The following is a 26,262-nucleotide window of genomic DNA, read 5'->3' on the forward strand; positions in this document are numbered from 1 at the left end:
CCTGCTTCGGATTCTCTGTCTCCCTCTCTCTCTGTCCCTCCCTGGCTCATGCTCTGTCTCTCTCTGTCTGTCAAAAATAAATTAAAAATGTTAAATTTTTTGAAAAAAAATGATACATAAAATCTTAAGGACTATTTCACATGGAGATTTTTGCTACATTGACAGTCCTTTTGAAAAATAAAATCTTTATTCTTCCATGGCTTTTTTGGTGAAGAAGCACTTTGAAATCAACTTAGTACATTAATCTTAATACCTGATCAGTTTTTTCTCTACAGCAGGTCTCACTTTCAACATTGCTCTGTAATTTTCTTAATAGAAGTACAGTATAAAGGTAACATTACCTTTTAAAAAGTATTCTTGCTTCTTGAAGGCAGGCTGTAAGCAAAGAATGTTAACACCTTTAACTGCAATTTGCTGCAGCCTTACAAGATTGTAATTTTCCATTTTTATTGAAATAAAGTATTCTACAATATTAGTGTCAGGTTACAACATAGTGACCAACAATTACATACATTATGAAATGCTCACCATAGTAAGCATACTTCATCTCTTGCTGTATAATTATTTTCGTCAATATTTCTTGTGCGGTACTTGGCATTTCTGTTACTTAGTACTTGGAAGTCACAAGATGCTTCAGAAAGTTTTATATCCTCTAAATTAGTAAAAACCTGAGTGTACCTATCAGATGAGAGCCCAGCCACATGGTTTGGCAAGGCCTTGTAGTCTATCTGCTGATGCTCTTAAAACTCCATCTGCCTGAATAGCGATCGCTGGCGTATTTCTTGTTGTGTGAAAGAGGAGATGAAAATGTCCTTAGACAACTTACTCTGTATGTGGAGAAGGGTAAGGATGGGGTGCTTTTCAGCACTCGGCACAGTTCACGTGAGCCTTCTCTGTGTCTGTGGGAGTTGAAATCTTCCTGCTGGTTATCGCTCCTGTTCCTCTTTATGGAATCCATTTAAAAGTTACTTGTCTTTGGGACTTATTTAAAATATGAATAAAAATTTGACATCACTCCAAACAGTGGGAAGAAGCGGGAAGCTCAGTGGAGGACCATGGGAATTCCAGAGAACAAGCTCCGTTGAAAGCAGATTTCTGAACCTCTGGATCTTTATTTTTTTGCACTTGTGACTCAGGGCTGGTGAAATGGACGGTGCTCTAAGTTCACTCTAAGGGAGTTAAATCATACTGTGGTAACTGAAGTTATCAAGCAGCTGTTCGTGCCAGGAATGGGGGAGATTCCTATAAAAACAAAAACAAAGCTACTACTAACGTAATCGTACTTTTGTTGGATTAGAAAAATGCAGCCTAACTTGAGGATTTTTAATTCCTTTAAAACGTTAATGTTTCAAAGCATTATTTTCAGTTACCATTAAGCTCCTCAAGACTTGTCTTTGTGTAGGTAGGAAGATTTCTGCTGATGAGCTGGAAATCTGTAACCCTGTATTTTGCAGTCTCACTTTCCTTGTTATGAGGCTCTGATTTCCCAGAGGGGAATAGAATACTGCCTTCAACATGAGATGAGAGCTTTAGTTACAGCCATGCTTCTGCAGACCATGTTCAAGGAATGACAGGGCCGAATGCTCAAATAGAGCCGGAATGATCCTGTGATGATTGTGTAAAAACAGTATTCTAATGTGAAAGCTCTTTAATTCAACTACTGAAGGTGACAGAACACAGTTATGTTGCTGAGAATATAAATGTCAAGAGCTCAAGGAGAAATACATGGAAGAACTGTCATCTAGAAGGGGTGTGTGTTTGTGTGTGCCCCTGGGAGCATTACCCCAGACGCAGTGATATCCTAGTGTCTCCTCCAGCAACCATGACAAAAGATGGCAATGGCTGGGAGCAAGAGCTCTGACAAGACTTAGTCATATGATAATGAAGCATTGTTGTCTCCTAATTAGCAGAAACATCAAGTATCCCTTAAAAGAGAAGTTGGTGACCGAATTGGAGAATCATTTAACTTTAGAGCTTAGAGATCTATCCAAACCTGATGTCTTGCAGACAGGGATTACTGCTGTTTTAGAAAGGTGTGATGCCTGGTCATGGTCTGTTCAAGATGATTAAGGCTTAGATCTAAAGACCAACAGCTCATTTCTCTATCCTTCTCTGCCCACTTTGTGGTCCTAATTGAAGCAGCTTTGTTAGAAGTCCCTTACCTATAATGACAGATAGAATTGTGTGGATGTGTCCGGTAAATTAAGGTTGTCTTTCTTCTGACCCTTCATCAGTACCACCTAAGATGGTGGAAAGTTGAAATTGAATCCACTGATACAGACATTTGTATATAATAGTTCTTTGGCCTGTGAGAACATCAGATGGGCAATTTGAGTAGCTCTTTGTGGCAAAACCCAATATATCTGAAGGTCTTCTCTGCAGACAAGGTCACATTTCTAGGGAAAGTGCTATGAGATAATAATGTATATGTATTCTATTTTATCTACATTTTTGTATATACATTACATAAACATGTAAAATGAAGTTCTTATGAGTGTATATGTACTAAAAAATATAAAATCATGACACAGGGACAGGTAAATGAACTATCTGTCCAGCCCAAATTCTTCTATAACTAGGAAAGGTACAGCTGGCCCTCTACCTCTGACATCAGTCTGAAAGGTTCATATGTTCTCCAGTTCATTTTATGACTTCTTACAGAATTATAATCTAGAAATTTTCCAAATTTTCTTTGAATTTTTGCTTATAATTTCCTAGAAGCAGCATAGAGAAGAGGAAGTATTTAAGAAAATGAAGTTCAGATCAGAGTATAAATTCCACTTCTGTTATTTTCATTAGCTGGATGACTTTCTGAACTTTGTTCCCAAATCTGTAAAATAGGATCGTGATGATAAAAATACCTCTGTAAAAATTGATAACGAATGTTTTAACAGATTTTAAATAAATATGGGTATTTTCATTTATTTCTTGGCATGGTATAATCTATAAATTAACATTTCCTTTCTTGTTGTCTGAACATTTCCTTTTAAAAATGTCAGTTTATCCTGATACCCTAATACTAAATCTGGTAGAAATGAGATTATTTATCTTCTCATGCTTTTCATGATTACATAGATTTAAATCGTACATCCTTGAATCTTTGGAGGGTTAGGTATTCATTTTTGAGTTCTGCCTTTATACAGTGCCTCACCTATTCATTTTGGATTCCTGTCCCCAAACTTTTTAGCTCCATTATGTCACTTTTGATTGTAACAACTGGAACCATGTGCAGGCATAGCATGGCACAAAGACAGAACATTTTCCTTACTTTCTAATTACTCCCTCATTTTCAGAACTTGACCCTCATAACTGCACTAGTGCCTTGAGTTCACAGGCTCAGAACATGGCCCATCATGATCTTGTTAAACACAACATCCTACAATTTGGATTGCTTTTTACCAGAGTGTGTTATATTTAGCCTTTGGAGGCTTATGTTTCACCTTTCTGCACACTTAGTTTCCAGAGTAGTTCTTAGTTTAGATTGCTTTTTTGCTTAATTTTTACCCCAATGAGTTCTTAAAATATGTAGCAACTCTTTTTGTACTCTTATTTGGGACTTTGGTAACATTAGAATTTTACCATCGACTAGCCCTTGTTGGGGTTCAGCTGCTACTATCGGTAAACTGATTCATTGACCAGATATTAAAGGCCACACTATCAAGGTTCGGGATACAGAAGGGACCTGGACAGATAAAGTGCAAGCTCTCTTGAACCTTCTATTGCAGCAAGGGAAGGGAAGCCACAGAGTAACATATAAATTAATAAAATAGACCTAAAACAGGGTGACGTGATGAAGAGTGACAAGAGAGTCCCTTCAGATGGGATAGGATGGGAGGGCCTTTCCTGGTAGGTGACATCCAAGCCTTGATATGAATGGCAAGAAGAATGTAAAGTTCCAGAGGAAACAGCCTATATAAAGGTCATAATGCAGAAACAGACCTGAAGTGTTCCAGAAACAGCAAGGAAGCCAGTGTGAAAGGAGCTTCCTAAGGGGAAGTTAGACAAGGGAGAGGTAGACAGAGGCCATGTCATAGGTCACTATAGAGTGGGGAAGGAGTTCATAGTGATTTCATAGGAAAACATGTTAGTCTCCTTAGTAAGGAGTGGTATGTGTTCTGAATAATGGCAACCTTAGCGTAAATTGATGGAAGTGGGATCTGTGCAAAATGTAGGCCATGTTACTGCAAGGTTAAGGAAATGGCCCAAAAATCTGTATGCCTGTCAATGAAGAGCATTCCGGTTTGTGGCTGGCTGAGACTTAAAGGGCAAAAGTAATGATTGCTGAATTGATCAGTCCTTTGATACCCATTCTGTCTAAGGAGGAAAATACAGAATTTCAAGAAGGGATGGGCAACAAGACAGACAGTATTCAGAGGTGTTGAGTTGGATGAAGAAAGACTGTTAGTTTTGGTAACAGAGAAGCTATTGATGACCTTAACTGGAACTTGGTAAGATTGGAAGACACTAGGATTGGTTTGAATGGTAAACAATGGAAATAAGGACAACTTCGTCAAGTTTTGTTGTGAATAGGAGGAGACAAATGATATAGTAGCTAAAGGATTATGTGAAATTAAGAAAGATTTTTATTTTGTCAAAGTCAGATGATATTGGCGCATTGCAATTTCTGAGAGACTGAGAGTAGCTGGAGTCCATGACCTCAATGAGAGGATGAGCAGAGATGGGATCTACAGCACAGCTGGAGGGGTTAGCCTTTGATAGAAAAGAGAATACAACAGCCTTATTCAAGTTACGCCATGATTATAGTTTTTTGCCCCAGTAAGCACCCTTAACCATGTTCTTAGCAACAATTAATTTCAAAGTATCCTTTTCATAATGTGTCTTGTGCAGTAGAGATTTGGGGAACTGGAAGTTGAAAATACCCATAGTGGACATACCCAGGAGCAATGACAACAAATCTTAAGTATAGCTCCCCAAGGTCAATAAGATATTTCTTAAAAATTTTCAGGGGTTCCTTTGACTCTAGAAAATCTGACCTATGATAGAATACCTTAAATGATCACATAATGTACCTGAAATTACCTGAAATGCTAATATTATCTATTCTTTCCACATTGCCTGTTGGAGAAAAATTACTCCACCTGTTTGATACTTACATGGTTCTGAAAGCATAGAGAAGAAAAAAACTGAGGGTATACAGCTAGCAAACTGTGCCATGAGCAATCTAATCAAAGCCTTTTTTTTTATGTGCACAAGCTTTTAGACTCCCAAAATTATGAAAATTTCCCCAATGTATTTTTTAACTTAAAAGAATAATCAGAACCAGGACAAAAGCACACAAAGTTGCAGACAGCCTCACAAGTATAGGGGCAAAAATCATAAAGTATTTGTGAATCTAAACCCGCACTGTAATAAAAACTTTGTAAATCCACGAAGTAGGACTTAAGTCTAAGGATATAAAGATGATTCAACATTAAGAAATCCATGAACGTTATTGATCAGTTAATAGATCAAAGGAGAAAAACTTTTTTATTGTCTCCATGATTGCTAAAAAGGTAGTTGGTAAAACTCAGGATCCCTTCCTGATAACAACTCTTGGTAAAACTCAGAAAAATACTTCCTTAGGGTCAGAAATCAGTGGTCAATAACTGACTTAGAGGAAGGACATGAGATACTCTTGTTAAAGAAAAAGTATGTAATAAGCATATATATATATATACATACACAAAAATACAGTACAAAAATGTATCACTTTATTTCTCCCTAGAAAACTAAAGAGAAACAACTGAAAATTTATTAGAACTCATAAGTTAGGAAATGAATATTTAAAAACCAAATAGCCTAGGTAAAGTGGATAAAAACCTAGAAAGACATAACTACTGAAACCTAAGATAAAATAGAAATTCTTAATAGATCTATATAATAAGAGATGTGATTGGTAATTTGTAAACAATTCCAGAAAGAAAACCCTGAGCTCAGATAACTTCAATGGTGAAATCTACCAAATGTTTAAACAAAGAAAGAAAAAAACACCAACCCTCCACTAATTCTTTCAAAAAATAAGAGGAAGAAATACTTTCGAACTTATTTGTGAGGTCAGTATCAACCAAAACCAAAGATATCACAAGAAAACTATAGATCAATATCTCTTATGAATATAGACACAATTTCTCAACAAAATACTAGCAACATGAATCTGGCAACATATAGAGAGGATTATATGCCATGATCAAATGGAATTAATACAAGGTTAGATCAAATGGGATTAAAGAAACCAGTATAGTACACCATTTAATAGAATAAAGGACAAAAGCCATGTGATAATTGCAGAAAAAAAGCATTTGACAAAATTCAACACCTTTTTATGTTAAAAAGATAAGTAATAGAAGGCAACTTCCCCTGGGGCACCTGCATGGCTCAGTTGGTTAAGCATCTCACTTCGGCTCAGGTCGTGATCTCACGGTTCATGGGTTCAAGCACCACGTCAGGTTCTGTGCTGATAGCTCAGAGCCTGGAGCCTGCTTTGGATTCTGTGTCTCCCTTTCTCTCTGTGCCACTCCCCCCATGCTCTTTCTCTCAAAAATACATAAACATTGGGAGGAAAAAGGCAACTTCCTCTGATAATGAGAAACTTGAAGCTAACATCATACTTAGTGGTGAAAAGCTAGATGCTTTCCCCCACTACGACCAGACAAGGATGTACATTGGCAGCTCTTCTATTTAACATACTACTAAAGGTTCGAGCCATGGCATTTGGACAAGAAAAATAAGCATTCACATTGGAAAGGAAATAGTAAAATGATCTCTATTTACAGATGTCATGATCTTGTATGCAAAGAAATCCTAAGTGCCAAGAAAAAACTATTATAACTGAAATGAGTTAAGCAAGATTGTAGGATATACAAGATAATATCCAAAAATCAATTATATTTCTATGCATTAACAATGAACAATCCAAAAATAGAATTAAGAATACCATTCAACTTATAGTAGAATTGAAGAAAATAAAAATTTTTAAGTGGAAGGCTTATATACTGAAAACTTTAAAACATTATTAAAGACATCCCATGTTCATGGGTTAGACTTACTATTGTTACAATGGCAGTACTTTCCAAGCCTCTATCATCCACTCCCTATCAGAAATTGACAAGCTGATCTTAAAACTAATATGGAAATGCAAGGGAACCAGAATACCTGTTTGGAAAGGAGAAACAAAGTTGGAGGACTTCTACTTTTCATTTCAGAATTGACTACAAAGCTACAGTAATCAAGAATGTTACTGCACAAAGTTAGTGCAGTAGAGAGAGAGTAATCAAGACTGTTACTGCACAAATATAAAAATGAGACTCCAGAAATAGTAAACTATGCCATTGATAGCAATTGATTTTCAGCAAGAGTGCCAAGACAATTAAATGGAAAGGATAGTCTTTTCAACAGTGGTGCCCCAACTGAATAGTTACATGCAAAATAACAAAGACCCAAACTTTACACCATATATAAGAAATAATTCAAAATGGACCATTGACCTAAGTGTATGAATTAAAGCTATACCACTTTTACAAGAAAATGTAGGTATAAATCCTTACGATATTGGATTAGGCAGGCAGTGGTTTGTTAGAAATGACCAAAATACAAGTGATGAAAGAAAGTAATTGTGCTTCATCAAAAGTAAAAATGTGTGTGCTTCAAAGGATGCCATTAAGAAAGTAAAAAGGCAATCCACAGACAGGAGAAAGTGTTTGCAAATTAGGTATCTGATAAGAGACTTGTATCTAAAATGGAGATTTTTCACCTTCCCAATAAAAGGAAAAATCACCCAATTTAAAAATTGGCAAAGGATTTGCATAAACATTTCTCCAAAGAAGATATATAAAAGGCCAAAAGGCATATGAAAAAGATGTTTAATATTATTAGTGTTTAGGGAAATTAAATCAAAATTTACACCTATTAGAATGACTAGAATCAAAAAGACAGTGTTAGTGCAGATGTGGAGGAATTAGTATCCTGGTGTGTTGCTGGTGGGAATGTAAAATAGGAAGCCATGTGACAGTTCCTCACATGTTAAACAGAGGTGTACCATATCCCAAGAGAATTGAAAACTTAAGTCCACACAAAATCTTGTACATGAGAGTTCATAGTAGCATTGCTCCTAATAGCCCAAAAGGGAAAACCCAAATGTTCGCCAACTGATGAGTAAATCAATAAAATGTAGCATATACCTACAATCGAATGTTATTAAGCCACAGAACAGAATATGCACTTCCGGTACACACCACAACACGGATAAACCTTGAAAGGATTTTGCTAAGGTAAACCAGACACAAAGGTTACATATTTTGATTCATTTATACGAAATATCCACAATAGGCAGATCCGTAGAGACAAAATAGATCAGTGATTGGTTATCAGGATCTGGGCGGACAGGAAGGGAGAGAGTGGCTGCTAACAGGTATGGAGTTCATTTTGGTGATAATGAAAATCTTCTGGAATTAGATAGTAGTGGTGGATACACGATTCTGTATCTTCAGAGGCACAGAATTTGTTTACAATTGACCCTTGAACAACACAGATTTGAACTGTATCAATCCATTTACATGTGTGGTTTTTTTTTTTAGATAAATACAGTACATTTTCTATTTAATTTTTTTTTAATGTTTGTTTATTTTTGAGAGAGACAGAGTGTGAGCAGGGGAAGGGCAGAGAGAAGGGGAGACAGAATCCGGAACAGGCTCCAGGCTCTGAGCTGTCAGCACAGAGCCGGATGCAGGGCTGGGACTCATGGATCGTGAGACTGTGACCTGAGCCGTAGTCGGACGCTTAACCGACTGAGCCACTCAGGCGCCCCACTACAGTACATTTTCTAAATGTATTTTTTTCCTTAGGATTTTCCTAACATTTTCTCTAGCTTTATTATAAAAACGTAGTAATTGGATAGAAAATATAACCTACAGAAGGTGTCAACTGTTATTATTAAGTCTTCTGGTCAATAATAGGCTATTTGTAGTTTGGATTTGGGGGAGTCAAAAGTTACATGAAGATTTTCAACTGTGCAGGAGGGTCAGTGCCCATAACCCCCATGTTGCTCAAGGATCAACTGTACTTTTAAAAGGTTGAATTTTATGATAGATGAGTTATATCTCAATAGAGCTCTTACTTAGCAAATGACTAATTTTCAAAGAAAATTTATTTTCTATATGCCATGAATGACAAATACAAAAATAGAATAAATGCATGATAAAGTTTAAGACGATTTTGAGAAAAGGGAAATTATTCTATAAAAAATAACACATATTGTAGCATTTAATTAGCAAAGAGTATGAGCTATCCCTGGGACAGACCAAAATTATTTTAAGTCTGGAAAGAGACCTGAATGCCTGTATTAGGAAAGCAATATAGTAAAGATAATGCTTTTCCTCGGAAAAACATAAATTATTTATGAAATGATGATGATCAACACCTAGGTTACTTTAACATTTGAGATTTGTGGTTGAAAATAGCAGAAAATGAGGGTTGCTAGTCGGGAATGGGTTAAATGGGTGAGGGGCATTAAGGAGGGTACTTTTCAGGATGAGCACTGGGTGTCATATGTAAGAGATGAATCTCTGGATTCTACTCCTGAAGCCAAGACTACACTGTGTGTTATCTAACTTGAATTTAAATAAAAATAAAACAAAAAGCTGCACTCACAAACCCTCCTCCTCCCCCCCCCCCCCCCCCCCCCCCCCGCTGCCAAAAAAAGAAAAGAAAATAGCAGAAAATAATCCTGGCAAGCTTAAGCAGAGACAAACTTATAGGAAAGATATTTAGTACCTCAGAGACCATGGGAAACCAAGCCAAAGCTGGAAAGAGAGCCTCCCTTGTGCTACTGGACTAGGATGCCACTGTGTTGCTGTCCCAGGACTCTAGATCCCACCAGTGCTACCATGATTAAATTCTAGTATCCCCTGTATATTTCGGTCACTGTCAAGACTCTGAGACCCAGGCATAGCCCAGGTCACAGGCCTGCATCTTGACTGCTGGGGATGGGGAAAAGGATATTTGCCCCCTGTCCATACTGGGATGGGAGGTAGGGCACTGTAGCATCAACCAGACAGGAAGGTGCCCAAGTGTTGGGATGCCAAAAATGACAGATTCCCACCAACATTTGGAGTAACTAAAATTAGAGCCATCCTTTATGTCCTAGACCAAAATAAATTCTGCATGAATTCAGGATGTAAATGTAAAACTTGAGACCACAAAATACTTGAAGAAAATGTATGTGAATATCTAATCTTGGTTTGGGAAAGTCGCTTAGCATGATATAAAAATCAGCCATTAAAAATGTCAGAAAGTATTAAACGTGACCCAGAAGGGGATCAGTCTGTTAAAATTAAATTAATTAATTAACTAATTAATAAGTGGTATATACCAGGTCATTAAAGTGGTTCTCTTTAGATGAACTGGAGATGACTTTTCCTTTTTCCCCCTCTCTGAATTCAAGTTTGCTTTTTATCCAAAAGCTGTTAGTACTTTGGAAATTTTGGAAGTGAGGGAGTTGGTTGGTTGGCTTGTAAGAATGCAGAAGTATCTGGATCTTCATAAGTACATTTTATGCTAAATGCTAGAGAAAAATAACTCTACAAAAAGCAGGTGATGAGACAGTTGTATTTATAGACATCTCCATCTCTGGTAAAAATAGTGTTTGAACGTCTACTGGAATTTGTTCCATCTGGTGGTACTTGAAAAGGGAGACCTGAATAATTACGGCTATAAGAATGCCCCCCAAGATCATGATGTTTCTCTTACCTCCTCAGTGGTTTTTGTTGGGGTTTGTTTTACTTAGTTTTTAAGAGAACCCATCTGCTTGAGTGGGAATATTACTAGTTTGCGCTCAGGGTGTGGTCATCTAAGGAGAAACTTCATAGATGCAAAGATTCTGGAGGTGGTTTTTTTTTTTTTACCGCAGCCTGTATTTCATGATTTTATAGTATTACCTCTGAATAAGGAATTACCTCACCACTTCCTGTTGAGGCAGCCCTTAGATCCCGGATACTTTGTTCTCTCTCTCTCTCTCTCTCTCTCTGATTCCTATCTCAGTAAAGGATGTTCAACATCTGTGTGACATAAGAGATCATTTAGCTTCTTCCCATGTAAAGGTAAATCACCCAAATACAGTAAAGAGCTTCTCACAGAAACCTTGATACCAGAAGATGAGGGGAATTCCTTCATGTTCCAGAAAGGCCAACACGGGCACATTATAGAAACAGACCAAGAGATCTGAAGAAGGAAAAAAAAAAAACACAACAAAACACAGAAATGGCATCTTGTTCCCATTCTTGCCACTCAATTACTATTTCTCCTTCGGGCTTTGAATTTCCTTTTCTAAATGCCTGCGGCCTTAACTATTAAGAAGATATGAATCCGTAAACATGATCTTGCTGGGATTTTCTAGTGGAAATTGTCATGATGTAAGAGTTCTTCATTAAAAAAATACATATGAAAGACTTAATCTTTTTTTCTCTGACCATTTCCTCAGGGGACTCATTGAACATTTCTGTTATTTTTATTTCTCAGTCATAAACAGCATGACTCTGAACTTCTGTAAGTTTCAGAGTCTCCTTGTCTTCATCCTTCATGTTAATATAGGACCCCATTGCTCTAGACTGGAATTAAATTGGTATACAACTGTTTTGGGTATTAGGTGGTTTAGTTATCCAGTTTAACCTAAGTCATTTTGCAAGATGGATATGAAACAGCTTGGGCAAGGGCACGCGGGTGGCTCAGTCGGTTGAGCGTCTGACTTCGGCTCAGGTCAGATCTCGCAGTTCATGGGTTTGAGCCCCGCGTCAGGCTCTGTGCTAACAGCCCGGAGCCTGGAGCCTGCTTCGGATTCTGTGTCTCCCTCTCTGCCCCTTCCCTGCTCATGCTCTTTCTCTGTCTCTCAAAGATGAATAAACGTTAAAAAAAATTAAAAATTAAAAAAAAAAAAAAAACAAGCTTGGGCATATTTGTATTTGCATATTTATTTTTTGAGCTGTGCATTTCATGAGAAATTTTGTAGTCTTCTTGTGTTTAAACTTTCTGTTTTTCTCTCAGATCTGTGTATTTTGATGACTTGGAGCAGGTAGCATCTAGAGGGAAGAAAATGTTCCTTTTTTTCTGATAGAAGCTAAGAAGAGTTATTCTTATCCTGAGTTCCTTGGCATTAAAATATCTCTGGGGGCGCCTGGGTGGCCCAGTGGATTAAGCTTCCAGCTCTTGATTTTGGCTTAGGACATGATCCCAGGGTTTTGAGATCAAGCCCCGCCTCTTTCTCTGCTGGGTGTGGAGACTGCTTAAGATTCTCTCTCTCCCTTTCCCCATCCCTGACTGGTGCGCACATGCACACTCGCGCTCTCTCTCTCTCGCTCTCTCTCTCTCAAGAAGTATTGGGGTGCCTAGGTGGCTCAGTTGCTTAAGCATTAGACTCTTGGTTTCAGCTCAGGGCATGATCTCATAGTTGGTGAGTTCGAGCCCTGCATCGGGCTCTGTACTGGCAGCATGAAGCCTGCTTAGGTTGCTCCCTCCGCCCCCCGCCCCACTCACTCTCACCACTCTCTCTCTCGAAATAAATAAACATTTTTTTAAAAAGTATTTCTGTTCATTGTGGAATGTGGGGATGCTCTGGTGAACACAGCATCACTGTCACAGTGGTTAGGAATGGGAAAAGTGGTGGGAGGGAGGCATGGTCCCTTCCCTCTCTGGCTCCCAGCCCAATCGAATAAGGATGTGTAAGCACATGGGGGAGAGGAGCACACAGCTGGGGGGGGGGGGGGGGGGCTCCTTCCTGCCTAACAATCCTCAGTCACAACTGGGAACAGTCAGACTTACATCAGCCTTTTTCTCCTTTCTTTCCAGGGGCTGCCTATTGCCAGTTCATGGACATGCTCTTTCCAGGCTGCATTAGTTTGAAGAAAGTAAAATTTCAAGCAAAGTTGGAGCATGAATATATTCACAATTTTAAACTTCTGCAAGCATCGTTTAAGCGAATGAATGTTGATAAGGTAGGAAACTAACTTCTACCTCCATAAAATGCGTGATCGTTCCTAAAAATTGGTTTTTGTGCCAAAATGCAAAAATCCGAAGGCGTATTCCTTAATATGGTCAAAATAGTTTGGGGTCTGTACCTAGCATAAAGCATCAACCCTCTCTTCCTATATTTGTATGAGGCTCTTATTTAAGGAAATTTCTAAACTTAACAGCCATTATATTAAACACTAAAGGTAATTACAGAGGTTCAAATGTTGCTGTTCTGTTTTAACATTGCAGGAGAGAAATTTTTGTTTGACAGATGCCACTGTGGTTCTTTGTGTATTTTGTTCCTTTGGGGAAAAAAAGGCAGGTTACAGTGGAAATGGCATGGGTTTGTATCCCATGTCCAAGATTTGAGCAGGTTACTTGAATTCTTTGAGTTACCCACTTATAAAGTGAGACCATAACCCCTTTCCCATAGTTATGATGTGAAAGTGAGGGAATGTGTATCAAAATGTTGAGCATAGTGTATACACTCAAATTCTCCGTCTCCATAAACTGCCTTCCCCCCACCCCTTAAATGTTAGAATGTTGTCCCAGTGTGGTACAAATGAAGTAGACTAGAGTCCTTTCTTCTCCCATAAAGGACTGTCACTGAAGTCCACTCAGTCTCTGCATGGTTCCTGTTACTCAAATACATATTTAATCCATATTCTTTACCATGGCTGTATATCTTATAGGGAATAGGTTTGGGAAGAAATGAATTTTGAGTAAGGGGAAAGAGAAAAAGCAGCAGGGGAGGAACAGATAACTTTGCATCAATAGTAGCAATAAGTAGGCTACATGGAAATGAAAATTTTAAATAGTGTTTTATAAGAGACAGGTTAAAGGAAAAGAGAAAAGTTTGCTAAACTGCACACATTTTAATGCAATTATTATCTTCCTAAATGAAAGCAGTCTTACCAAAATATTAAAATCTTGCCTTCTTGTTTTCTCAGAACTTTTATTTCAGATTAACCCCTTAACAGTTCAGCCTTTTTGGAGTCCTTTCAACTTTGTCCTTTGCTGTGGTTAATTTCCAGTTAGCTCCTTCTGTAATATTTGAAATCAGAGCTGTATAGGTTCTCCTTACTTATTAACAGCATTATTTCCCTATCCGTTTCTGTATCTTTTCTCTATACATGCTTCTAGATCAAAAAGGAAAAAACCACCCATAACTTGCTACGTAACAGATTAGGGGCATCCATATGTCCGTGGAAGTGTATACGTAGAGAGGAGATGAGCCACTGTTGAAGAATGTTTAGGATAAAATTCTTGTAGTGAAGGGAGCTTGGCCTCAATCACCTTTGTTGGCCTCTCTAACGTAATATGCTATGATTCCCCCAAGGATCCTTGTTTGGATAGACAGTGGTCCCTGTGTGTGTTTGTCAGAGCAGGACAGCATCTGTGTAAAGATTTGCTTGCCACCCCAGATTTTGAGCTTAGGCCCCAAAACTTTGATTTTGATGGGAAATGTGTAATTAACAGAAGTAAGTGCTTACTGTCAGTGGTTAATGTAGCACCATCATCTAAAACTGTTTCTAAATTTTCATGTTTGGCAGAAAACAAAAGAAAGTAGCATGTTAATTAAAGGGCCTTATGCTCTAGGAAGGCACTTAAAAATCAGTATCAGCATAAGCAAAAGTTATACATATGAAGACATGAAAATATTTAATAAAACAAAAAGTCAAATATTAAGTGCATGTGTGGAAGGAATTCTTCCCTGTGGGTGGACTTCAGTGAAATTTGGGAAGAGAGAGAGATCCACACCCAAGTCTCCCTCCCTGGAAGAGTCTTCACAAAAGGGTGGACTTCAGTGAAATTTGGGAAGAGTCTTCATGAAAAATGTAGTCTCCTCCCAAAGTTTGTTTCTCTTTATTTTGCTCTATTCTTGAGTTCGTTTCAATTTTAGCTTTATCAAAAATATTTTTAAAAAATGTACTTACTGCTGGGACACCTGGGTGGCTCAGTCAGTTGAACGTCCGACTCTTGATTTCGGTTCAGGTAATGATCCCAGGGTCATGGGAATCAAGCCCCATGTCAGGATCCATGCTGACAGCTCAGAACCTGCTTAGGATTCTCTTTTTCTGTTTGCCCCTCCCTGACTTTCTCCTGTGCACGTGCACTCTGTCAAATAAATAAAACTTTAAAATAAAAAACATATTAAAAAACATTTTAAAAATGTACTGCTAATGATTTAGTTTAATGGCTTGCCTAAAATGCTTCAGTTGGTGTATTTTCTTCAAGTGGTCATTGATAGAGGTTGTTCTTTATTTTTTAAGTGGTTCTGATGATCCATTTTAGGGTATCAGGGGTATCTGGTTCCAGAGATGGCAAAGCCTTACTGAAAGTTTAATTTATATGGCTTCTGCTCATATTAGTCAGTGAAGCTGTGCCCTTTCAACCCTAGGTTTGTGTCTGAATTGTGTGCACATCATCTGACTCACTCCCTAGCTTTGTAACTCCCATGGCCTACATTCAGCTAGGATTCCGACTCAAAGATGAGGAAGTCAGAATCTGGTAATGGCACAGTTTGCATAACTAAGTCCTTTTCCGTTTTCCTTCAAAAAGAGCTGCCCACTGAAGTAAAGCTAATGAGTCACCCCACATTTCTTCCTGTCACAATTCTGAAAGTTCTCGTGTGACCTCTAAAGGGGGGGGTACCTATTGGCTGTCTAGGATGCCAGTAGAAAGGGTTACTCTATGAAAAGCTGAGATTTGTCTCAGAAGTGGAGGTGAATACAGAGTACCTCCTCCTCCAGAATGCCTTCGGTGCCTCCCCTAGTCAGACCCCATTTCTGTCCCTGTTCACTCCCGTGGACATTAGCCGTGTTTCTGTGCAGCCTGTGAACTCCTAGGCCCTGTATTTGTAGTTGTTTATAATGCTTGTCTCTCTACATTGTAAACAAACAAAACAGGAAAATTTGTTTTGCTTCCTACAGACCGTTAGATATGTGTATGTTTGGATTGATTTGAGTCTTATTCATTCACACCCTCTGGTAGCTATAATCCTTACAGGAAGGAGTTTATTCCAGCACAGCAGAAGCAGGTGTTAGAAAGAAATACTGAAGGGGCACCTGGGTGGCTCAGTCAGTTAAATGTCTGACTCTTGGTTTCTGCTCAGGTCATGATGTCATGGTTCGTGGGTTCGAGCTCTGTATCAGGCTCTGCACTGACAGTGCAGAGTCTGCTTGGAATTTTCTCTTCCTTTCCCTCTCTGCCCCTTCCCTGCTGGCCCGATCTCTCTAAGAATAAACAAATAAACATTTTTTAAAAAAGAAATATGGAAAACTCATCAGTCTTGAACTAGCACAACATCCCAGGCCCATTTTTGCATGGAGATGCTTATGTAATCAAATACATTCTGAAGAGAATCAGCCCCTCTTGACAGCTAAGGTACTTTTTGTTTCATCTCATTTGTTCAGAGGTGTGAAATAATTCAGAAGAACACCTACAGCATTTTATTTTAATTTTGCTTGCATATGATGAAAAAAAAAAATAGGTGAATTCTAGAATACAGCTGGCCAAGAAGCTGAGGGGGAGACCAGTAAATAATCCCTGACCCGTAGAAGATAGTTTATAGGAAATGCTTCAGTTGTGCCAAATACTCATAAACGGGTTCACGACTCACATGGCGATTTTATATTGCAGGTGATCCCAGTGGAGAAGCTGGTGAAGGGGCGTTTCCAGGACAACCTGGATTTCATTCAATGGTTTAAGAAATTCTATGATGCTAACTACGATGGGAAGGAGTATGATCCTGTAGAAGCACGGCAAGGGCAAGATGCGATCCCTCCCCCCGACCCTGGCGAACAGATCTTCAACCTGCCAAAAAAGTCTCATCACGCAAACTCCCCCACCGCAGGTATGGGAACAGTGAAATCGTATAGTTGCTTGCATTTTGGGAAGTGGCTCAGGCTCTTGTGTGCTTTCTTGTGTTTGATTCTTCCCAGCAGTCAATCTCTTTAGGCCTCTGGATGATTTTTATTGTCGTCTATTTGACCACATTTATCTTCATAGCAGGGCCTTATCTGTAATAAGTCTAATGATCACGATTTAATCTCTTAAAAAGGCAGAGTTACTCACTTTGTATCATTGAAGCTATATGTTATAATACTCCAGGGATAGGTTTCATTTTCTTGGTACGTTTTTCTGAAATATGTCAAGTCTGCTTAGATTTCAGCTGAAGTATTTTTACTACCTAATTACTGGTCATACAAACCAGAATATGAACCAATTTTGCTTTTAAATGTGAATAATCCTCTACATCCTTCAAAGAAAAGTCATTGAAATATGCATCCTATTTCCTGTATGGTCAGTGCCAATATTTACGTGATAATATTCAGCAAGATCTCCTTTGTATAGCTTGGTCCAAAAGTGAAGTCATTGAGGTTGAATACCTAGAACTTTAAAATTTGTTAAACTTTGTGGATAAAAACCTTTTAAAACTACAAACATCCTTCCATAAAACACAGACTTTATCAAGCAGGAGGGTGTTCTTGTAAAACTGCAGTCATTGTTACAAACACCACTTGTGGTACTAGACAGTTAAACAGTGAGATCGTCGGAAAACGATTTGTTCCATTCTGAAAACCAGTGTTCACACTTGTTAAATCAATAACATTAATTTTGTAAATGACACAAATTCCCTATTTATGCCCAACCTCCAATTAGAATGGATAGGAGATGGTTATAACAATACTAATACTAAACAACACCAGCATGTTGTGTAGACTATCAGTATACATTTGTGAGTCTTCCATATGTTCATGTAATTGAAGCCGGAAGTGAGCTCTCAGTTGGAAGAGGAGAGACTGACATGAAGAACTGTAACATTTAATGTTTGGACAGAAAAGCAAGGGTTCGCACAAGAATCAGGGAAGGTGCCAGAAAGATTAAAGGAAGTGATGGAATAACATGTCAAAGAAGCAGAAGGAAAGGAACACAGTGGCCAACAATGTCTGAACCTGTGGAAGGGAGTCCAGTAAAATGAGGCCTGGACGAGCCCATTGAATTTCTCACCTTAGGGGTCACTCGGTGCAGTGATGGCACCCAGAATGGGGAGAGGAATTGGAGGAAGGAAATTAAGACAGCATAAAAGTCTAGCTCTGAAGCCATAGAATGAATGAAATTATATAAAATAAGCTAAGGAATAAGGAGTAAGAGGAAAAAGAGGAAGCTAAGAAAAAGATACAAACATCAGGGAAAAAACTAGGAAAGCTCAGCATCAGAGAATGAACAGTAGGAAATTTCTAGAAAGAGGGGTCACCAGCAGTGCCGAATATTAATTGTGGAGAGATCAAAGAGGATGAAGCCTGAAAATAGGCCAAAGATACTGGACTCCTGGGAGGTGATGAACAATCCTTTAGAGAGCTGGTCTGTTAAAGTGCTGAATTCATACGCCTAGATCACAGAGACCAGGCGAGGGCGTGACCTGACAAGTGGGAAAGTCCTGCAGTGAGAGGGGATCCCACCTTCACCAAATTTGTCAGGAAAAAAGTTGAGGAAAAACATTTAGTTGTGGGGGAAAGCAGACAGCATCGAGAAGTGAGATTGGAAGGCGAATGGTAGTGTCCTTGATCTGTGTTTGTTTGCTTCTAGGACAAGGCACAGTGAGCAAGTTTGTAAGATGGGAGAAAGGTCCCTGGAGGAGAATTAGTTGACGATAGGAAAAAGGAGGGGAAACTTGTGGAGCAGGACCCTGATGCTGGAGGAAGAAAATAAGGTCAAGAGTGTTGATAAAGATTTAGAGAGGCAGGGAATGGTTTTGTTTTGTTTTGTTTTGTTTTATTTTATTTTATTTTATTTTATTTTATTTTATTTTATTTTATTTTATTTTATTTTATTTTATTTTATTTATTTTATTATTTAAACAATCAGAAGTGCTGGGGAGAGGTTGGGTAAAAGGCCACAAGGAGTTTGGGGAAAAAAAAATTATAGCAGTTCAAATTGGGCTTTAAGTGTGGTCAGAAACTTGGATCAGTGTAGAGATGGGGTAGAAGAGGGGTGTGTTTTGTCCGGATCGGGGGTTTTGGTGGGCAGCTAGAGTTAGGAAGACATGGGGGGAGAGGCGAGACCCAGGGTAGCTGGCATTTCTGGTCTTGGGGTCTTTTCCTATAGCTGTTATTGATGTACAGATTCATCTTAAAACTCAGCTGCCACTTTTTTTATTCAAGTGTTTAGTAGTGAAATTGGACAGGCCTCAGAAGTACATTTTTGTTGCACAATCACAGTGTGTCCTTGAATCTGCACCACTGCCCACGGTGCTGCTTTGGCCTCGTTTTCTAGCACTTCCTCCATTGGTCTTTCACAGAAGCCACAGAGAAACGTGTGCCATTTTGATAGAATGTCTGTGAACCTGGAAGAGAAACCGATTTCTTCCAGAGCTTAACCTCTTGGGTGACAGAGCTCAGAAAACACATTAAAGTCAACAGGTAATAAATAGGGTTTTTACTTTTTTTTTTTTTTTTTTAATAAATAAGGTTCTTAATGTTACAGAAGGCACTAGTTCTTTTAAGATTCGTGTTCCTGGGGTGCCTGGGTGGCTCAGTCAGTTAAGCATCCAACTTCGGCTCAAGTCATGATCTCATGGCTCATGAGTTTGAGCCCTGTGTCGGGCTCTGTACTAACAGTGCAGAGCCTGGAGCCTGCTTCCGATTCTGTGTCTCCCTCTCTCTCTGCCCCTCCCCCGCTTGTCCTCTGTCTCTCAAAAATAAACAAACATTACAAAACAATTTTTAAAAAAAGATTCATGTTCCTGTTACCTTGACCATGTTCATTCACCTCATTGGTCTTAATCAGGGAGAAAGGATATTTTCAAAAGTCAAACTAGTCATACCCTTTTTAATAAAATAGGTTCTGTCTCTTGGACATTGTGGGGTGGAAAAACTATACTGTGGAAAAAATTATAGCAAGGTGTACATCGCATGTAGAACACTGTTTTAAAAGCTATAATAGGTGAAAGGCTCCTATAAATACAGTGAGACCTCATTTTTCTCAAGGTCCAGTATCCAGCTCTTGGGAATACAGCCAAGAAAATATAAGCCAAAATGTCTTCTAAAATCTGTGATACAAAAGTGTAATTCTAACAAACATAGGGATATGGTTTCTGAGCACATAATTTATAAGGGCAAGGAGTAGACTGATCGCTTGTAGAAAGTACAAGCATCAGTACAAGAAGAGCCAAAAAAACTTCAGAAAACCTTACCAAACAGCCCATCAGCCTGAATGCTTTATTAGACGATCAAATAGCTCCATGCCTCTCCTTATCCCTCAGGATCACTGGGACACCAGCCTACACTAATTGATCCACTCAGAGTTCCCTTCTAATACTTAAGATTCTGTTTATAATCATCTCCCCCATGAACTATTTACAGTCTTTAAACTGGTCACCTGCCTCTGGTCTGAAGCCATTCAAAGCCATTCTCTTCACAAGTCTGATTTTGTCTACCCAGAATTTAAGTGCTTAATGATGAGGTGAGGGTCAGCTCTCTGGGAATTCTCAGATGGATAGCACAGTTACCCAACAGTGATGTCCTATCAGTAATTTCTTTTTTTTATTTTTAATTTTTTTTCTATGTTTATTTTTGAGAGACCGAGTATGAGTGGGGGAAGGGCAGAGAGAGAGGGAGAGAGAGAGAGAGAGAGAATCTGAAGCAGGCTCCAGGCTCTGAGCTGTCAGCACAGAGCCCAATACAGGGCTCAAACCCACAAACTGTGACATCATGACCTGAGCCGAAGTTGGACGCTTAGCTGAGTGAGCTACCCAGGCGCCCAATTAATTTTTTTTTCATGTTTGTTTATTTTTTTTGAGAGAGACCATGAGTGAGAGAGGGGCAGAAAAAGAGGGGGACAGAGGATTCAAAGCAGGCTCTCGGCTGAGAGCAGAGAGCCTGATGTGGGGCTTGAACTCATGAACCATGAAATCATGACCTGAGCCAAAGTCAGAGGCTTAACTGACTGAGCCATCCAGGCGCCCTCCACCTCTAAGCCTTGTCGTTTCTCAACCATCTGCATTAGTAGAAACGAGCAATGGCTGGTAGAACTAAAAGCAAGAGATGGTCTTTATTTTTTCATTTGGCCATGGAATACTTGGAATACTTGATTGATTTTGCAGTGCATTTCTCTCTCCCCAAATATTTCTGTAGGCTAATAACAAATTAACTTGCGTGTCCTGACTGTAATACATTAAGAGCAGCGATAAGTGGCAAAGGGCCCGTATTAGAGTGGAAATGTGATCCTGGAATGGATTCTCCACTTAAGAAAGTACTGTCTACATTGGCAAAATAATAATAATAATAATAATAATAATAATGATAATGATAATGATAATAATAATAATAATGTTTTTCATCGCACAGACTACTTCTGTAGGCCTGCACCATGGGTTGTTTGCTTTTTTATAAACTAGATACACTCCACATACTTGGTGCATTCAGTTGTCATGAGAATGTGCCAGATTTTTCTGCCATTTCAGTACAGATCCAAAATGTCCTTGTGTAGATTCCGAGAAGCCATAGAGCCCATCGGTGTGCGGTTGGGTGACTTACCTGGACTGAAACAAGCTTCAGCGTAAGCAGAGGCTGTCACATAAGGGTGAATGGCTGCCTGGCAAGTCTTCTGCCATCTGCGTTCTGAAGCATTGTATCTCTAGTTGCTTTTGATCTACCATTGAGGCGCATGTATTAAAATATCTGTTTCCTGGGGGGTGGGAGGGAGGGGAGGGTGGGTGATGGGTATTGAGGAGGGCACCTTTTGGGATGAGCACTGGGTGTTGTATGGAAACCAATTTGACAATAAACTTCATATATTGAAAAAAAAATATCTGTTTCCATAATGATAGATACCTATTAAGTGCATCTATCATTGTGAGTCATGATGTTTGTAAGCTTATTGCAGTGAGCCATATCCGCAACTCAAGATAGCTGGGGGGGGCGGGAATCCGTTGTCAAGTGTGAGCATTTACTAAACTTAAAAGGAAATTTGAAGTTGCAGTTCCTATGGCAACTACAGCTTAGACACATTGCAAATTCACATATATTAATATATTTAAATCAAATTCTCATATACAAATATAATGTGATGGATTTAGAGTTGCTATGGAAATTGAGGCTGTGCTTTCTCTTTTCCTCAGGGACTTGAGTGTTCCAGCCTTAAAATCAGATCAATAGAAATATTAGAAAAATGGTTTCAAAAAGGAAGCAACCTAAGAAGTATAACAGAATAAAATACTTGCACAATCACACTTAAATCCCTAAATGTAAATAGAAATAAATCCTAACAGTGTATTTCCAAAACTATTGAATATGTAAATACTCTCCCAATTAACTTTAATTTGGGTTCTCTAAGGCTGTTCATATAATCTTAACAGGGTGTTCATGTTTATTGGTGTATTTAAGTGTTTACACATTTGTTGAGCACCTGTAATCTAAGCACTGCCTGTCACCTCCTTTGGGGAAAAGAGTTGCTTTTAATTTCCCAAAAAGTTTCTGTTCTGTGTTTTTAGGAGAGGCGGTGAAATGTGGCAGTGTATAGTGATTTTGTCCTTGTTCCAACCTTAATTTTATGGCCCAAAATATGGTCTCGCTTGGTCAGTATACCTTGTTTATTTGAAAAGAATATGTATTCTGCAGTTGTTGGTTGCGTAGCATTTTAGAAATAATCAGATCAAGGTAGTGGATAGTGTTTTTCAGATCCTCTATGCTTTTACTGATTTTTGTTTCTGTCTAGTTTGAATAATTGCTGTGAAGAGGGTGTTACATTGATTGTGGAATTGTCTTTTCTCCCTTTACTTCCTCTCAGTTTTTGTGTCCTGTATTGGGGCTCTGTTGTGAGATACATACATTGTTACGCTAAATCATTTCAATGAATTGACCTTTGTATTTTATGAGATGTCCCTCTTTATCTTCGTTAAAACTCTTAGTCTTGAAGTCTATTTTATCTGATACTAAACAGCCATGCTAGCTTTCTTATGCTTACTGCTTGCATGGTATATCTTTCCCCATGATAAGTTAAACTTCTACCCGTCTTTGAGCTCATATTTAAAGTGTGCGGCTTAGGGGCGCCTGGGTGGCTCAGTCGGCTAGGCGTCCGAATTAGGCTCAGGTCATGATCTCGCCGTCCGTGAGTTCAAGCCCCGCGTCGGGCTCTGTGCTGACAGCTCAGAGCCTGGAGCATGTTTCGGATTCTGTGTCTCCCTCTCTCTCTGACCCTCCCCCGTTCATGCTCTGTCTCTCTCTGTCTCAAAAGTAAATAAACGTTTAAAAAAAAGTTGAAAAAAAAAAATAAAGTGTGCGGCTTATAAAAAGCATGTGATTGGGTCTGGCATTGTTATTCATCCTCATAATCTCTGGACGTTGGACTCTCCAGTCTGTTACAACTTAATGTAACTGTTGATTTAGCTGGATTTAGGTCTACCATATTATCATTTGTTTTCTGCTTATCTCCTCTGTTTTTTCTGTTTTCCTGTTGTCTTCTGGATTTTTTATGATTATTTTTTCAAGTTTTATTTGGAAATAACTTACATCGTTTATGAGTTTCATGAGTACAACATAATAGTTTGATTTAGATGTATTATGAAATGATTACCACAATAGGTTCAGCTAACATCCATCTTCTCATATGGATACAATAAAAAAAGAAGAAAACAATCTCTCCTTATGATAAGAACTCTTAGGATCTACTCTCTTAACTTTCCTACAGATCCTGCATCAGTGTTAGCGGTCACCATCATGTTATACATTACATCCCTGGTACTTACTTATCTGATAACCGGAAGTTTGTACCTTTTGGCTACCTTCCAGTTCACCTCTCCCTGCTCTCTGCCTCTGGTAACCCCAAGTGTGATCTCTTTTACTGAGTTTATTTGTTTGTGTGTTTGTTTTAAAGAGACCACATGTAAGTGAGATCATACAATCTTTGTCTTTCTGTCTCATTTATTTCACTTAGCATAATCCCTTCAAGGTCCTCCTTCCATGTTGTTGCAGATGGCAGAATTTCATCATTTTTTATGGCCTAAAAATACTGTGTGCGTGTACCACGGTTTCTTTATCCATACATCCATCATTGGACATTTAAGTAGTTTCCATGTCTTGGCTATTGTAAATAATGCTATGAACATGGGGGTGCAGATACCTTTTGAGTTAGTGTTTTCATTTCCTTTGGATAAATACCCAGAAGTTGAATTGGTGGGTCATATGGTAATTCCATTTTTAATTTTTTGGGATCTTCCTTACTGTTGTCTTAGTGGCTGCACCAATTTACATTCCCACCAATAGTACACAAGGGTGCCCTTGTGTACTACACACATCCACACCAGTATTTTTTATTTCTTATCTTTTTGGTGATAGCCATTTTAATAGGCATGAAGTGATGTCTCATTGTGGTTGTTGGTTTTTTTTTTAATGCTCATTTATTTTTGAGACAGCGTGAGCGGGGGAGGGGCAGAGAGAGAGGGAGACACAAAATCTGAAACAGGTTCCAGGCTCTGAGCTGTCAGCACAGAGCCTGACTTGGAGCTCAAACTCACGAACTGTGAGATCATGACCTGAGCCAAAGTCAGACACTTAACTGACTGAGCCACCCAGGTGCTCCACTCTCATTGTGGTTTTAATTTACATTTCCCTAATGAATGCTGACGTTGAGCATCTTCCCATATACCTATTGGCCTTCCATATATCTTTGAAAAAATGTCAATTAATGTCTTTTGTCCATTTTTTCACTTTTTAAAAAAAATATGAAATTTATTGTCAAATTGGTTTCCGTACAACACCCAGTGCTCATCCCAACAGGCGCCCTCCTCAATACCCATCACCCACCCTCCCCTCCCTCCCACCCCCTATCAACCCTCAGTTTGTTCTCAGTTTTTAAGTCTCTTACGTTTTGGCTCCCTCCCTCTCTAACCTTTTTTTTTTTTCTTCCCCTTCCCTTCCCCCATGGTCTTCTGTTAAGTTTCTCAGGATCCACATAAGAGTGAAAACGTATGGTATCTGTCCTTCTCTGTATGTTTGGTCCATTTTTTTAAATTGTTAATTGAGCTGAGTTATTTCGGTTTTTTTGCTCTTGTCCTGTAGGAGTTCTTTATGTATTTTGGATATTAACCTCTCATCAGATAAATGGTTTGCAAATATTTCTCCCATTCTTTAGGTTGTCTTTTAACTTTGTTGATGGTTTCTTTTGCTGTGCAGAAACATTTTACTTTAATGTAGTCCCACTTGTGTTTTTGGTTGCTTGCACTTTAGTTGCCATATCCATATTCTGGATTTTTCAGATATTGTATATTCCAACTTACTTGATTGCCTTTCTAACTATATCTCTTTGCATTAATTTTTTCAATGGTTTCTCTAAGAATTACAATATATATACTTTCACAGTGTACTTAAAAATTGCATTTTCTCTTCATGTAAAATGCGGAACCCTGGCAACCCTTCTCCCACTTTTGTTTGTCCCATGTAGTTTGTATGACTATTACACTTGTCACATGTGCTACATCCACATACATTATAAATCCCCCAGGACAATGTTACAACTTTTGTTTTAGACCAACACTTTTCATAAGTGGCTTTTGAGCACTCGAAATGTGCTTATTCTGCACTGAAATGTGCTGTATGTATGAAATGCATGCTGGATGTAGAAGACTTCGTGTGGAAAAAAATGAATACAAAACCTCTAATAATTTTATTAATTACATGTAGAAATTATAATCTGTATATATTATATGTATTTTTGCATACATTACATTTCACATCTTAAAAAATTTTTAATTGACTGATTAACATATTTCTAGGAGGCAGTGCTGCTTTAGGCAATCGTGTGTGTTTAAAAGAAATTGAGAGAAAAAAGAGTGGGTTTTCCCCCCATTCCTACCTTTTACCATTTCCAGTCGCCTTCATTCGTCCCTGAAGCTCTGAGTTCCCTACTGATTTCATTTCTCTTCATACTGAAGAACTTGCTTTAACATTTCTTATAAAGCAGGTCCATTGGCAACAAGTTCTTCCAGTTTCCTTCTTCTGTAAATGTCTTTTTTTCACAATCAAAAGTTTCCATAGATAAAGAATTCCACCTGATCTTGCTTTATGTGCTTTATTTTTTTTTTTTAACGTTTATTTATTTTTGAGACAGAGAGACAGAGCATGAACGGGGGAGGGGCAGAGAGAGAGGGAGACACAGAATCGGAAGCAGGCTCCAGGCTCCGAGCCATCAGCCCAGAGCCCGACGCGGGGCTCGAACTCACGGACCACGAGATCGTGACTTAAGCCGAAGTCAGACGCTTAACCG

At 38.6% G+C, this 26,262-nt stretch overlaps 1 protein-coding gene and 1 long non-coding RNA gene across 4 annotated transcripts in view; one reads left to right on the plus strand and one right to left on the minus strand.

Annotated features, from left to right (window-relative positions):
* Positions 1-26,262, plus strand: part of MAPRE2 (microtubule associated protein RP/EB family member 2) — a 158,626-nt gene that overhangs the window by 105,397 nt on the left and 26,967 nt on the right. For all 3 annotated transcript variants that reach the window (XM_019465418.2, XM_019465417.2, XM_019465416.2), the window contains 2 exons: positions 12,835-12,980; positions 16,639-16,852. In XM_019465418.2, the coding sequence (XP_019320963.2) occupies positions 12,835-12,980; positions 16,639-16,852 (360 nt within the window). The remainder of the gene's footprint in view (positions 1-12,834; positions 12,981-16,638; positions 16,853-26,262) is intronic.
* Positions 17,774-26,064, minus strand: LOC109276416 (uncharacterized). Its single transcript, XR_002084655.2, has 3 exons — positions 25,852-26,064; positions 21,537-21,651; positions 17,774-19,345 (listed from the first exon to the last, which is right to left on the minus strand). It is a non-coding gene; the product is annotated as an uncharacterized LOC109276416 (long non-coding RNA).

This window comes from Panthera pardus, unplaced genomic scaffold (assembly GCF_024362965.1).
Source record: "Panthera pardus isolate Hobbes unplaced genomic scaffold, ASM2436296v1 HiC_scaffold_15, whole genome shotgun sequence".
NCBI lineage: Eukaryota > Metazoa > Chordata > Mammalia > Carnivora > Felidae > Panthera > Panthera pardus.